Source organism: Dermacentor albipictus, chromosome 1 (genome assembly GCF_038994185.2).
Source record: "Dermacentor albipictus isolate Rhodes 1998 colony chromosome 1, USDA_Dalb.pri_finalv2, whole genome shotgun sequence".
In the NCBI taxonomy this organism is placed as follows: Eukaryota; Metazoa; Arthropoda; class Arachnida; order Ixodida; family Ixodidae; genus Dermacentor; species Dermacentor albipictus.
Window position 1 is genome coordinate 484070436 of NC_091821.1, and position 16544 is coordinate 484086979.

General features: G+C 48.7%; 1 protein-coding gene across 1 annotated transcript; it reads left to right on the top strand.

The window, feature by feature from the left end:
• The first annotated feature begins 5587 nt into the window (after positions 1 to 5587).
• LOC135907960 (spidroin-2-like) lies at positions 5588 to 9261 on the top strand. Its single transcript, XM_065439774.1, has 3 exons — positions 5588 to 5686; positions 6222 to 6377; positions 8639 to 9261. Exons 1-3 carry the CDS (start codon positions 5675 to 5677, stop codon positions 9194 to 9196), a joined length of 726 nt encoding a protein of 241 aa, XP_065295846.1. The 5' UTR covers positions 5588 to 5674; the 3' UTR covers positions 9197 to 9261.
• The last annotated feature ends 7283 nt before the right edge of the window (positions 9262 to 16544 follow it).

Below are 16544 nucleotides of genomic sequence, written 5' to 3' on the forward strand. Positions count from 1 at the left end.
GAAGGTATTTGTTGAAATTTTATTTCTGGCAAAGCGTTGTGCTTGGTTGTTTTTTCTGGTGTCTAGCCAAAACAAGGTATATGAGTTGGTGATCAGTTACTGACGTGTCAAGAACGCCGGAATGAGCTCTTGAGTGGAAGTGTTCGTTAGAAATAAATCGATTAGAGTTGCATTTGTCGGCGTAATTCTGGTAGGAATTCAAATTTTATTTGAAACAAAATTTGGAGCAAGGAAGACCGATAACTTCAAACACTTTGTCGTGTTCTCTTACATATGCATATTGTCCAGGCGAGTTTCAACATGTGCGGGCTAATTAAGGTATATATTGCGTAGACAAGTGGTCCGTAACATCGCAGTTTTGTTTTACGAGCAACGACAATTTATTCGGCTGCTTTATTAGGAGCATGCGACATCAAATTGAGGCGTAAAAATATGAATTGGATAAAGTGGGAGCGGGGAGAGAGACGTGCATCATATGGCCTATGTTCTGGCAAATTAAAATGTGGGTGGAAGAATTATTGACGGACTTTTTAAAGATAACTTATGAACTCGTTGGACCCTGTTTCCTTTGCTCGCAAATTCACTGAACGCTGATTGAGCAGGGGCTGCCTGTCCACTATCTTGTTTGTGTTTCCTTGCTACTTGATTCCTGTGCTAAAACTAAGCAAAAAATCATCTGTCCATTTTGCCAAAGATTATTCTCGCGCTAACGACGCATGCGTGATTGATTAATTGGAAAATTGTCTAACTCATTATGACGAAAATAACGGAAATAATGTTGGACCCGCTTTAGGTACACTTGTCATTTTTATCATGACAAGTTCATAGCAAATAAAAAAAAGCAAGTTCATAGGCAAACACCGTGGACCTATCGCAATGTCATTCACTTAAAACGCATAATTAACAGACTAAAAAGTCTCGTGCGCAGCCAAGTTCGATATCTCAAGTGAGGACAAGCTAGCACTTGCCGTGCGTAGGTCAAAGGATTATTATTTTCACTCATCACTACCTCATTTTATTGCTAAAGATCCAAGTAAATTTTGGAATTACATTGTCAAGACGAAAATAATGTACAAAATGACAGTAAATGGACAGCTCGTTAACGAGAAGGTACAACTTGTTATCACTGTAATATCTTTTTTCACAGTGTCTTCTCGAATCCTAGTGATTGTTCACTAGAATCGACTGCACATTCTACCACCCATTTGATGTGAATTTTATAACATATGCTGGCGCAATCTCTGTGTTTAGGTGTTCAACCTAAACCCCAAATGTTCAAGGGGGGCTGAAAACATTCCTTACTGGAACCTAACCTTATAAAATTTGCTTGTTATATATTATTCGAAGCTTCATTATTGTCGTCGCAATTACTGAGTGAATGGAGGAAAGCCCGAATTGCACCAATTCATAAGGAAGGAGACCGTCTACTTGCTGAAAATTACCATCCTATTTCTTTAACGTCGTCATCCTGCAAACTCATCGAACATATCATAGCAACAAGCCTAACGAAATACCGAAAAATGCATTCCATTTTAACTAACTTTCAGCACGAGTTCCGAAGAGGGTATTCGACTGTCAGACAGCTGGTCACTGTACTACATTGTTTTGCATCAACCTTTAAAAAAACGGACAGATAGACATAATTTTCTTTGACTTCCATAACGCATTCGATACGGTGACGATACAATATGCATCGATCACCCAACTAACACTTGTGCTTCATCCTTCAGAAAACTGCTTTTTGAGACTCAGACTTAAGAAAGCCCCCTCTAATTTCCAAATCTTATGCTATACTTCTCCTTATTTAGACCTAAGTTGGAATATGCATGCAACGTTTGGGATCCATACACAAAAACTTATATCAATTGTCTTAAGAGAATTCATGAAAATGCGGTCAGGTTTATATTCAACATACTTTCGAGATCTGATTCCCCCACTGAACTTACGAAAATTAACAACATTCAACCACTTGCACTTAGAAGAAAGAAACATAGACTTGAATTCCTTAATCTACTTCACACTAACAATTTACCCCATGACCCATCTGAATAATTATAACAGTTATCGACCAGACCTACACGCCACCGCAGACGTTATGCACAAACCCTTTTTTTTTTGCAATAACGAACGCATATAAGTGTTTTTCCCTCGTAATGGAACCAAATTGAATTGTATAATTGAATCAACATCCTAATCTTGTAATTTTATGGTCTTTCTTTGTTTTGTCAATTTTATTTTCATCGTATGTACCATGTTTTGCCCTCCCTGCTTGGACCGCGTCTTCGCAGTATATAATGAAAAAAAGTGATCGAAAGCTTTTAGGCGGCCAACGACTCGCACAGTCGAGCCATATCCGGGCAACACTTCAAAGTATACGATTCAATTACAGAAAACTGAAATACTTATTGAAACTGCGCAAAATAAATAGCTTTTTCAGAAATCGCGCTGCGATTGTGCGAGATAACGCACGACTGCTACAGTTCTGCTTCCCTGAGGAGGATGGCGCATAAAAGTCCTCGACTTCCGCTTGACCTACCTTGTACCGGTCCTGTGCTGTTATCATGCGAAGCACCGATGCGGCGGCACATTTACACGAACATGCGCATTGCTCTGGAATATTTTTATTTATTTAGTTATTTATGGTACCCTCAACGCCCGAAGGCATTACAGAGGGGAGTGGGAAAACGGGAAGTATAACAATAAAGTACGGAAAATAAACAATGCAGTGTGTTAGTAATTACTAATTATACATTAATTACTAATTTGCTATTCGTACTTGCCGCGGTAGCCCACTGGCTAAGGCGTTGTGCTGATTAGTTGCAGGTCATCATTCCCGTTGCGGCGGCTCTATTCATATGGCAGCCTGACGCAAGAAGTCTCGTGCGCTGTGCATTGATTGCACGCTACCGGAACCTAGGTGGTCAAGACTATTCCGGAGCCCCCACTAAGGCGTTTCAGCTATTCAGATCGTAGTTTTGACACGTACAACCTCAAAGTGTATTCATTTTAACTTTGTGCTGCGACTTTTCCCAACTAGGTCGTTAAAATTTCTCTTTCGTTAACTTCATTTAGTACATTCACTAGGTAGCTTTCTTATTTCTTTTAGTTGGAAAGCGTAGTGATATCACCTGTGTCTAACTTCTCAATCACACTATTTCTTTTCTTTTGCGATTTTTTTACTGTTGTTACAAAATCCTTTTGAATAATTACCGTTGGCTTCACAACCACATTCTTTACCAGTCACCGTTAATAACAATATCCCAAAATATTTCTGATTATGATCATCAATCGCACGAAGTATTTATCTTGCATGGTACACCAGACCCTCTCATGTTTCATTTGAGTTTGCTTAACAAAGCGTCGCGTCAGGGTAAAATTGTCCCACCGCACTCGTCGTTGCCGTACCGTCGTTGCCGTCGTCATTGTGCCGTCGTCATTGTGCCGTCGTCATTGTGCCATGACTGTTGTTGACAGCATAGGCCTGCAAAATAAAATAACTAAGGCTCATTCACAAAATATACTTTCTGATAAGGGTTCATTCAAACAAAAGTTCTACTCAGCCGAGTCAGTCGCTCAGACTCACAACAATTCTACACAGCCGCGGATACTGAGACTCATCAGAATCAGACTGAAACAGACCTACTTAGGGTCACGAACTCAAAGTCACTCAGGCTCAGTCAGATTCACAGAATTACGGAAACAGAAACGTTCTATGAATTATGGGCTGATACTCCATTTATTGTCATGGATTTGCCCATTCTCTCACTTGATTCGAACTCACAAATTTAGAACGGGTCCGAATTACCACTAAGAGAACCGGTCAATTACCGCTAAGTCAAACAAACAGGATCAGGGATTTAAACTCTATTCAATCAAAAGGAATTTGATTTTACTTGATCTGAACTCAGATTTAACACTGGTCTGATTTCTATGTCGCTAAAGCGCTCACTGATTCAGCGTAACATCACAGCTCGCTTATAGTTACATTTACACTACTGTCTATTCACACGCACTACGAAGCACTCGCCTACACACTCCTCTGCTTGTACTAAAACATACTCGTTCACGCCAATAATCTCCTGCACTCACAGTCAGCAGCATTCACTGATATTGAAAACGTACGTTCATACTCAACGCCATTGATTTCTGTTCACACTCATGCTTGTCAGCACTGAGACACGCTCGCATTTGACACAATAACGGGTCCCTCACAAGTATGCATACTTCCTGGCATTTACACCTGCCTACCAAGTCCAGGTAAGTGTGAGTGGGTGTAACCTTAGTGAGACCATATGAATTATGAGTTTTACAAATGTGGGACTGCCAGTTAGTGAGGCTGTATCAAACATTTGACTCCGTGTCTTTTACAGTACGCGTCCATTTGGTCTAATACGCTTGAGACAGGAGGGTAAGTGTGAGTGAGGACATTAGGTTTCACTTTCAGATCGGAAGACAAACTCGGCGCAGAGAACTTTGTCCTCAGTCTTCCAAGTTGCTGACATAGGCCGGCAAAATTAGCGGACTCACCGAGACTCGTGCGAAAAGTTTTATGTGTTCGGCTCACTCAAACTAAACTCACCAGAATTCTGTTGAGCCGTGCACGCACAAATTCGCAGGTCATTCTTTGTTTAAGTGAGATGATTCATTGGTGAGTTTGCCGACCTATGGAACAATTGACGCAACTACCTTCGCTGCAGAAACACCATAGTTGTGATGCGGTGTCATCGTCACTGTCGTCGTGTCTCGTCCGCGTCACACCGTTGTTGTCTCTTCCATGGCACTAGCGCCGACGTGCCGCAATCTTTACCGCTTCATCGTCCTGCCACAGTCGATATTGTCTTTGTTGACATTGCGTCGTGTCTAGTAGTGCCTCTGACTTGGTGGTCTTCTTTGCAAAAGTTCCACATATACACAAGCCATTGATTGTGATCGGCCTGTTCTTTGTCGTTAATAATGGCTGTGGACGTAAGCAAGATGTACAGTGATAGACAAAGGTATGAACCCTACGCCTACACAAAAAATACTTTATTTCAGTATGACCAATGCATGACACTTCTAAATGAGAGAATTCAACTCTATTTCCTCGCTCGATAATCGTAGTGCATCTTTACCTTCCCGCCATGCCCGCTGGATTGGACAATGTTCAGCGCTTTCTATATAGGCTAGGCCCTGACATTTTGTCCTTCACAGTACTCTCATGGCCTCCTAGAGCTAAAGGACACTGCAGCTAACTAACGAACTGTGCAATGCATCAGTCAGTGGCAGCTTGGGGAGTGTCAGGAAGCAACGTAGCGCGAGCGAGGCACGTCACGATTTCTCCCTTTCTAGCACTGGCATGACGCAAAGCATGAAATCTTCACGCTTGTTGACATTGCGTGCAGTCAGCAAGCATGTCAGGGGTATTGCGCTTTCACTGAAGAGCTTCTTTCATGCAACAGACTACCCGCAAGAAAAACATATGTTCAAAAGCAGAAAAGTGTACACTCTTTCCACACGTCGCGAGATCTGGTGGAAAGCGTTCGCTTGGCAGGATATAAAAGCTGGCTGCCGCGGACAAGCTTCCAGTGTAAAACACCGACCACATCTGCTTCGTTTGAACTGTATCGCACAGAACAACTGGAAGTTGCCATAAGTTGCCATACCATACGTTGTAAAGGAAGCGGGCAAAATCGAAATGTTCTCCAAGGTAAATTTACCACACTGTATTTTCCATCGGACTTTTTGATTTTTTTTGAATACCACGCAACTCTCATAATTGAGAACGTCGCCTAAATTTTAAGTATGGGGGTGCAGAATTTATGTAATTTAAGAACAGTTGCATATAATATTCCACAGAATTTGAGACGTTGCTATATAAACGATATATTGAAGTTTACTCATAAGACACTCACCCGTTACCTGAGATAACTTCACGGTCTGTGCTTTTTTAATGCGAAAAGCCACACCTTGCATGGCCTGCATGTTTTCGGAATGGTTGCACTGAAATGTATTGCCACATCAAGCTAGATATGCCTATGAGAGAAGTACATTGCGTAGTACTACATGCCTGGGAGTAATTCTTTGTAGGGGTTTTCATACACTTGTTTTCATTTCTATCATTATGTGTTTCCAAGGTGCTTTTACTCCGTAACATGAAGATGTATGACAGTTTTGCTAGGTTCCATACCCGATGCTACTATCTAGAAAAGGTGTCGCCAGTGCTTCATTTTCCATCTCTGCAGGTGAAACTGCTCGTCTATTGCTTTGTCGCGAAGACGTGCGCGCTCAATCACCATGACTCCGCAACTGGATACCAGGGTCCCGGCTACAGCGGGTACGGTGGCTATAACGCTCCTGTAGCAGGCACACCTTACCAAGGATACGCTGGTTACTCGGCTGTAAGTAATGTATGGGCTGGGATTATGCCAAACTTCGCTTTCTTTGTCGTTGTAGGTGCATAAAGTTGCGCGCTGGAGAAACCTTTTTTTTTTCAGCACTGCTCGTTATACTGAAAACTTGAGGAAGTAGCTGCTGTACACATACGCACTTCCTACCGCCCCATGTGGGGAGGACAAAAGTAAAGTCACTACATCGGTCATTCTCATCCCAAATGTGCTGCGCGGCCGTGAAACACATAATGAGGTTAAAGTGCGGAATACATAGCGCCCACCTGAGTAACACAGTTTATTGCCGTGCTGACCTACATTCTTCAGCAACTGCTATCCCACTATCCCTCAGTTCAGGCAAATTTAATTAGAGCAACATTTGAGGCTTCGAAGAAAGGACACAATACGGCTAAGACCACCTGTTTTAGACTGGTTTCATTTTTTTCCGGACATACAAACCGAATATACTTTTGCACAACGATATAGGTAATATTTTATATCAGCACCATGACAGCTTTCTTCTTAAACCAATGCCCGCATTCCTTTTAAAGCGAAGCGCACGCACTCACATACACGATTTGGTTCGGCGAAAGGTTAAAGACATCATGTTTTCTCGTAGACCATATAAGCACTCCTCAAGGCAAACAGGACTGCTCTTCCAGAGCAGATTCATGAAACTAACCGGAAGACCGCGTTGTTCACAATACACTCTTATAGTGTCACCATTAACATCAGCTCTATGCCACATTGCGCATATTTGCAAGACGAGCAAGCATAACGGCTGCGTCACACTTCGCGTGCTTTAAGAGTAAACTTCAGCGCGGGTGCTTCTGTTTATATACATGGGAACATAGAAAGCTTTTCTTTTTTTTTTGCAACCACTGCAGTTATATTGATGAGGCTTGTCGCAATTAAAAGAAAAAGTTAAAATCCAGTGATTTTTCTGTTTACGTCGTCATAAAACTAAACATTCCAACTCAACGAGAAAAAACGAATCTTATGTAACGTACGAATTTCAATATATTAATTAAGTTTATAACACTCCCACTCCCACCGTTGCGCTCAGCACTCATCGAGGTAGATTAAAGAGAACTCATATCACATGCTACAAATGGTTTTTAAATAATACCTGCCATTATAAAGCGACACTAAAACTAGATGTCTCTTCATTGTAATTATCTTTTTCATACCCCTCTGAAAGTCATAGAGCTAGGAGGAATTCGATCCGAAGCGCTTTCTTTTAAATGTCACTATTAACCGCGAGAACAACAGAATGCATAGATGGCATTTGCAGTACGCAAAGCTTCATACCGCTTTCCCCTGTCTCCAAATATGGATACGCTATTCCGCTAAGCCCATAATCCCGCCAGCTTATTGCAGACAACTTGTGAATATTTCTTCACTCGCTAGTGTTCTGTACTGTGAATTAGTCACTATAATTACATTATCTTGCAGCGTCCAGAATTTCCTTTAAGACATGCATCAGACACGTCCGCTAAGCTCCACTTATACTTAGCTGCAACCTTTTGGCAGGTGTCTTGATATTTCGCGTGCTCTCTTTTGCACAACGATATAGGCAATATTTTATATCAGCGCCGACCATTTTGATTGATCACGGGAACGCTCAAAATATGGGGAACGTGCCCAACCTTTTTACGTGCCAAATGTTGAGAACGGGTTCACTAATCATGTCTTTGCAATGTATAGTCTTTAAAGGATTCGGAAAGCTCTTGTGGTCCGACTAGGGGGCTTAGGTTTGTTTATTGCTTTTTTGTTCTCTCAGTGCTCTTGTAACCAGGCTCTTTATCGTAGGCGGAGCGATCTCATTGTTCAAAGGGGGGGGGGGCGCTGGGGTCCACCCAGCTTTCCGAACCTGATGTGATATATATATATATATATATATATATATATATATATATATATATATATATATATATATATATATATATATATATATATATATATATATATATATATATATATACAGTGAAGTAGACGCGCGTATGCAGCGGTTTATTGACGTTTCGGCCGGGGTCCGGCCTTCATCACAATGGTGAAGACCGGGTCCGGCCTGATGAAGGCCGGACCCCGGCCGAAACGTCAATAAACCGCTTCATACGCGCGTCTACTTCACTGTGAATATTTACCCGGACCCAGAACTGCTTTTTTTCTGGTATATATATATATATATATATATATATATATATATATATATATATATATATATATATACAGGTGTCTTGATATTTCGCGTGCTCTCTTTTTCGATGCAGCCACCGCAGCCGTACAGCTTTGGCTACGACACGGCTGACGAGTTCGGGAACCGGCAGTTCCGCAGCGAACAAGGTGACTCGAGCAACGTAAAGACTGGCTCGTACGGTTACACGGACGTCAACGGCCTCTACCGGCGCGTGAACTACATCGCGGACGCCAACGGCTTCCGCGCCACTGTAGACACCAATGAACCGGGCACCGCGCCCGGAGCCAGCGCCGACGTTGTGTTCAATGCCGCACCCGTGGTCCTGCCCGTTCCTGCTGGGGCTGCAACACCTGCTGCGTACGGCGCCAGGGCATCCGCTGGTTACAGCAACGCGTTGAGTGGCTATGGTGGAAACGGATACGGTCTTTACGGCCGCCGTGGTGCTGGAGCCGGGTTTGGTGGTTACGGGCGCTTCGGCTACGCCCCTAGTGGCCCGGCCCTTGGCGGTTATGCTAGCGGCGGACATACTCCTTCCGGCTACGGTTCTGCTGGCTACGCGGCAGGTCAGTACGGGCCAGCTGGCTATGGCGGATTGGCCGCTGGTCACCATGGCTTCCGCCGTCGTAGATAAAGGACGCATCTAAAGCCTGTGAAGTTCTCAGTCGAAAAAGGGTGCTGCAGACCAAGGGGCCCATGTGTCAGCTTTCGTTCATAAAATTGGCCCTGCGTTAACTGAAATGAATGGCGCATATCAATAAAATGATTTACACATTTTTTGTTGTGTGAGATCTTCTTGCGGAATTCCTGCAAACCGTACGATGAGGCTGCTGATATGCTCAGGGGAAGGTGGAAAGGGGGGGAGGTTCTAAGGGCCTTGGTGTTCAGACCTGCAGTGAGTGTGTAATAGAGGCCATAAATGCTTGCGAAAACACAACGGTCTTGCGTTTCACTACAACAGGGGGTGTCTGAGTCTGATGCCCACCTTATTTTAGTTGTTCCAAGTATGATTGACAGAAGAATCCACAGAAGAATTCCATACAACACTGTAGAAAACCCTATAGTGACCTGCGACCGCTCGACCATTTTGATTGATCGCGGGAACGGGAAAAAATGGGGAACAATTGTTGACCATTTGACCATTTGATTGATCACGGGAAAAATGGGGAACGTGCCCAACCTTTTTACGTGCCAAATGTTTAGAACGGGTTCACTAATCATGTCTTTGTAATGTATAGTCTTTAAAGGATTCGGGAAGCTCTTGTGGTCCCAGTAGGGGGCTTAGGTTTGTTTATTGCTTTTTTGTTCTCTCAGGGCTCTTGTAACCAGGCTCTTTATCGTAGGCAGAGCGATCTCATTGTTCAAAGGGGGGGGGGCGCTGGGGTCCAGCCAGCTTTCCGAACCTGATGTAATATATATATTGCTACGGGGTAGCATTCCCAATGACGAAGAGCCGAGCAGGAAGAAGACGAAGACGACGATTGGAAGCTAGCGCGGGCTGTTGCCTCTTGGTCAACTGCGGCGTATTGCCTTGTAAATATACTTGTAAATAGCTTTTCTTCGGTGTCTTCCTACGTAACATATTTGGTGGAGGTGGACGTTCCCTGTACATCGTCACGGAGCTTCGCAGTGGACGGTACGTCGAGCCTACCTTCATGGCTCCCGGCGACGCCAACCCGACTTCTACGGCTCCGACACCTGCTGCCACTTCGACGACATACATCACCTTCTCCGCTCCCCGTGATCCTGGCGTATTCTCGGCAAAAGATGGGGAAGACGTTGTGGGGTCTGATGTGGGGTATCTCACACCGTACTCTTGGGACAAAGGAACGACAACACAGTAGTGCAAACAGTCACAAGGGCATTTATTGCACCTTTCATACATCAATGCCTGCTAGCCGAGTTGCTATCCACAAAACATGCCGATGGGCGCGCGACAAATCTAGAAGTCCGACTTACCGCGACCGGAAGCGAGCGAATATGTTCGCCCCATGCTGGATCCCAACGCCTGGTTGTTCGCGTGTATAGTCACGCGAATCGTGGCGCGTTCGAAGGCGGCCACGCGAGGCGGTCTCGCAGAAGCATGGGTGGCGCGCACGCGGGAGATGTCCCCGCGTGCGTCGACCCGCCGGGAAAGAGCCGCGCTGCACGTGCGGCACGCCCGTCCCGGTCCCTGCCTCGAACCCCAGAGAGCGCGCCTTCTCTCCCGCCGAGGGTAACCCCGCAGCCGCGCAACACTAACGCCATCTCTCGGACTGCGCCTGTACCACTCGGACCGCCGCATGTGCGGCGAAGCCGCACTACAGGAGACGCGCTATGCGGGAAAAACATCAGGGGAGGCGCGAAGGTCGCGCATCCCCACATCCCTCCAACCTTAAATCACTTCTTATTCCGGCGAAACATGTGACACGGCCTAACATTAACCCGTGCTTCGCGAACAAGATAGTACATGCAACAGTGGTCGCGCCGAAGAAATGTCTACACGCTGTCCATAACATGCGGGCCGACTGTCCTTGGGTGCACCGCTGGCGTCCGCCGGTCACAGCAGCGGCTTTGCAGCCTCGATGGCACGATCCCAGGCCAGGACTCCGGAGACGACGACGCAGTAGTCGGTACGAGCAAGCGTCGCTCGCGCCGACTCGCCCTGCTGGCGGGAGCCGCAGTAGCTGTCGGTGACCGCCGGCTCTTTTGTCCGCCGCCGAGGGTTGTGAGCTGGATACAGGAGGCCGCCGAAGTCGCCGCGCCGAACTGGCCACAGCATCACCATCGCCCGGGGTGGCTCGATCGTAGTCCGGGGCAGCAGCGCAGACGATGTGCAGGTGACGGCAAACCAGGGGTGACTCCAATCACACTGCGTAAACTCAACACACTCGGCAAACACTAAAGTAGTGCAAGGGAGAGGAATTCTGCATGCGTATCGCCCACGTGGTACGATGTTCAACTCGGCTAGCAAAAGATCGGGCAGCTACTCAGATGCTAAGTTCACGTGAACGAAGCTCGCTTTCTTGAGTCGAACGAGTAATTTCAATTCGTGCGAGGCTAACTAGAATGAGGTAAGCAAAGTGCAACACCTCAACGCCACGGTCCACCAGGTTGTGTCCCTCCACGTGCGACAGGCAGCTTCGTAAAGCCTTAGGCCTAAAGCGTCGCTACCCTGACAACAACCGGCATCCAAAAACAACACCCACAATGGGCGCAAAACAGGCAGCCGCGAGGAGACGTCAGCTCTGTGAGGTGGTCCTACTCCGCTCGGTGCACACAGCATCCGAGTTGACGGCGCCCACCGTCCCAGACGGTGTCGGAGCGCCCGGTGCCAGGCCGCAATACCAGTCAGCCCGTCGTGGCACCCGTGGCCCGCGACCACCCGGCTCCCAGAGCCGCGACTTCATCCGAGTCAAAGAGATAGAAGAAGCTATGTACATGAGAAATTCGGACCACCCACGAGGCTTCCGTACTCACTCGCTTCAGGCTTGCCACTGCTCCGCGGGCGCTCAGCCTCGCTCTCCCAGGATGCAGACCACGTGGCTCTCGTCCCGACGATTGTCATTAAAAAAAACACTTGCGAAAAGGCTTAGCATGTCGACATCTTCAAACACGCTACAGCCACCGTCACCTCGCTCAAGAAAGCATGCCGCCGACGCTAGCGATCAAAATCCACGCTAGGCCTACGCTTCGGTTCAAACAAAGGTCTCGAACGAAGCAACACTTAAAATTATCGTCCGATGCCCCAAGAGTTCCACGTTGGGCAGCCAGATGTGGGGTCTGATGTGGGGTATATCACACCGCACTCTTGGGACAAAGGAACGACAACACAGTAGTGCAAACAGTCACAAGGGCATTTATTGCACCTTTCATACATCAATGCCTGCTAGCCGAGTTGCTATCCACAAAACATGCCGATGGGCGCGCGACAAATCTAGAAGTCCGACTTACCGCGACCGGAAGCGAGCGAATATGTTCGCCCCATGCTGGATCCCAACGCCTGGTTGTTCGCGTGTATAGTCACGCGAATCGTGGCGCGTTCGAAGGCGGCCACGCGAGGCGGTCTCGCAGAAGCATGGGTGGCGCGCACGCGGGAGACGTCCCCGCGTGCGTCGACCCGCCGGGAAAGAGCCGCGCTGCACGTGCGGCACGCCCGTCCCGGTCCCTGCCTCGAACCCCAGAGAGCGCGCCTTCTCTCCCGCCGAGGGTAACCCCACAGCCGCGCAACACTAACGCCATCTCTCGGACTGCGCCTGTACCACTCGGACCGCCGCATGTGCGGCGAAGCCGCACTACAGGAGACGCGCTATGCGGGAAAAACATCAGGGGAGGCGCGAAGGTCGCGCATCCCCACAACGTCGAGGAGTGGATCAGCCTTTACGAACACGTCAGCCGCAATAACCGGTGGGACCCAACTATCATGCTCGCCAACGTCGTCTTTTACGTCGGTGGCACACCTCGAGTTTGGTATCGGACGCACGAAGATGAGCTGACCAGTTGGGATTCGCTTCAGCAAAAGCTTCGAGACTTGTTCGGCAACCCCCACGGTCACCAACTTGCCGCGCACAAGGCGCTTTCCGGTCGTGTGCAGACGCCAACGGAGCCCTACGTCACGTACATTCAGGACGTCTTGGCTCTATGCCGCAAAGTTGACGCACACATGACTGAGTCCGACAAGGTCTCCCACATCCTCAAAGGCATTGCCGATGACGCCTTCAACTTGCTCGTATTTAACAACGTCGCGACGGTGGATGCTGTTATAAAAGAGTGCCGCCGCCTGGAATTCGCTAAAAGCCGACGTATCGACCAACAGTTTGCCCGTCTGCCCAACACCCCAGCGACATCTTCCTGTGCCGACGCTCCTCGTCCCACCAACACTGGCGATGTTACCAGGATTGTAAGGCGTGAGATCGAGGCCGCCTATCCGGCTGCGTTCGACTCCAGCCCCTCCAATGCACCTGCAGTGACTGTTTCCCTGATCCAGGCAGTTGTCCGCCAGGAGTTCGCCAACATGGGTATTCACACCATCTGCTCGGCCCATCGCCCTGATCCCCACCCGGCATCTTCGATTCCACCTCGTCCCGCACCTTCTTACCCACCACGTTTCCGCAACCCCTCTGAATGGCGCACTGCAGACGACAAGCCAATTTGTTTTCACTGCCATCGAATTGGGCACATTTCTCGGCACTGCCGCAGTCGCTGGAGTTCCCTGAACCAGTCTACATATACTGCCTACTCTCGCCCCCCAGGTGGCCTTTCTCGTCCCTATGCTGCCCGCTCAGATAATGCCGCCACCGATTCTCCTGCGCCGAACCGCCCCTATTCTCGTTCGCCTTCGCCCCAACGACGACAATCTCGCTCTCCCCAGCCCCGCCGTTCCTATTCGCCGACTCCCTTCGGACGCCGCTCCCAGCCGGAAAACTAGACGATGCAGCGCCTCGAGGTGACGCTGCATTGCTCCCTACGCCGCCAAATCCTCTACTGACGTTGCCCACTCATCTGAACCTTCTTGACGTGAAAGTAGACGGTGTTCCTGTATCAGCTCTCATAGACACTGGGGCGCATTTGTCGGTAATGAGCGCGGATCTTCGTAACCGGCTGAAGAAAATAATCACGCCCGCCACGACGCCTGTTGTCCGTGTCGCCGATGGCGCAACAGCCCCCGTAATTGGTATGTGTGCCGCCCGCGTCTCCTTCGCCGATCGCTCCACTACCGTGCTATTCACAGTCATCGCTCACTGTCCCCACGACATCATCCTCGGCCTCGACTTCCTCTCCGCACATTCTGCTCTCATCGATTGCTCCGCCAGTACTCTCCGCCTCGACCTGCCTGTTCTGGATCCCGCTGACCAACACCTTCCTCGCCTCAGTTCCGTCGACTTCGTTCGCTTGCCACCTTCGGCACTGACTTACGTTGACTTCGTGTCATCCCCACCAGTGCCCGACGGTCACTACATCGCGGCTCCTATGCAAGACGTCCTCCTTACACACGGGATCACACTACCTCATACTATTTTATCTATTACGGTGAATTGCGTCTGCCTGCCAGTGGTCAATTTTGCCTTGACGACACAAGTGCTGCCACGTGGGATGTCTCTGGCCCAGCTTTGCTCATTCGAGGATCACCCTGTAGCATCGATTTCAGTAGACGACAATTCAACCGATCCTCCTCTAGCATCGCAGTCGGCAACTTGTACCATCGCCAACTTACAGAAAATGATTGCACCCGACATGCCGTCCGAGCACGCTCGTGCGCTCTAGCGCGTTCTGATTTCCTACCAAGATATTTTTGACTTTAACGATCGTCCTTTGGCCCAAACAACAGCTGTTAAACATCGCATTAATACCGGAGATGCCCCTCCTATTCATCGCCGCCCGTATCGAGTATCACCTGCTGAGCGTCAAGTGATTCACACCGAAGTTCGCAAAATGCTTGCCAAGAACATTATTGAACCGTCATGTAGTCCATGGGCGTCACCGGTTGCGCTGGTAAAAAAGAAGGATGGCTCATGGCGCTTTTGCGTGGATTACCGGCACCTTAACAGGGTTACCAAAAAGGACGTGTATCCCCTACCTCGGATTGATGACGCCCTTGACTGCCTCCACGGTGCTCGCTATTTCTCCTCTATTGACCTTCGCTCCGGCTATTGGCAGATTGCCGTGGACGATCTCGACCGCGAGAAGACTGCCTTTTAACACCCGACGGTCTTTATCAATTCAAGGTGATGCCGTTCGGCCTATGTAACGCTCCTGCCACTTTTGAACGCATGATGGACTCCCTTCTTAACCGTTTCAAATGGTCCACGTGCCTGTGCTACTTGGGCGACGTTATAGTATTGTCCCCAACATTCGCTACGCACCTCGAGCGCCTCTCAGCAGTCCTGGACGTTTTTCGGCGAGCCGGTCTGCAACTCAACGCATCGAAGTGCCAATTCGGCCGTCGCCAGATTACCGTCCTTGGACATCTCGTTGACGCGAACGGAGTGCAACCGGACCCAGGCAAGATCCATGCTGTTACGCAGTTCCCTGTTCCGAAGTGTGTCAAGGATGTGCGCAGCTTCATCGGCATTTGCTCGTACTTCCGCCGTTTCGTCAAAACTTTCGCGGCCATAGCACGACCACTAACCGAGCTTTTGAAAACAGACGCCCCTTTCCAGTGGGGCGATAACGAGGCCTCTGCATTCTCGCTTCTCATCGATCTTCTCACAACGCCTCCCGTTCTGGCCCATTTCGATCCTTCTGCGCCTACCGAAGTCCGTACTGATGCCAGCGGTCACGGAATTGGCGCAGTACTGGCATAACGCCAGCGTGGCCACGACCGTGTTATCGCTTACGCCAGCAGGCTCCTCTCGCCCGCGGAGCGCAACTATTCCATCACTGAGCGTGAGTGTCTGGCCCTAGTTTGGGCGGTTGCGAAGTTCCGCCCATACTTACATGGCCGACCCTTTTCCGTTATCACAGACCATCACGCGCTTTGTTGGTTATGCTCATTGAAAGACCCTTCAGGAAGACTTGGTCGCTGGGCCTTACGCCTCCTAGAATATTCGTTCTCTGTCACCTACAAATCTGGCCGACTACACAAGGACGCTGACTGCCGGTCTCGCTACCCGGTAGACGAGCCTGACGACGCCGACAGTAGTACCGCCGACGGCATTTTCTCTGTGTCTGCCTTCGCTAACATCGCCGATGAGCAGTACCGAGACCTATCGCTGCGAGTACTCATCGAGCGTCTGCGCTCTACACCTACCGACGCATCCGTTCGCCGATATGTCCTCCAGGGCGGCATTCTGTACCGAAGGAGCTTCCTCCCTGATGGTCCTGATCTTCTTCTTGTCGTGCCAAAACATCTACGACAGACTGTGCTGCTTCAGATGCATGACGCACCCACTGCAGGACATCTTGGCGTAACCCGCACGTACGACCGCGTCCGCCGCCGCTTCTATTGGCCTGGTCTTGCTCGCTCCGTCCGACGCTATGTTGCTGCCTGTGATCCCTGCCAG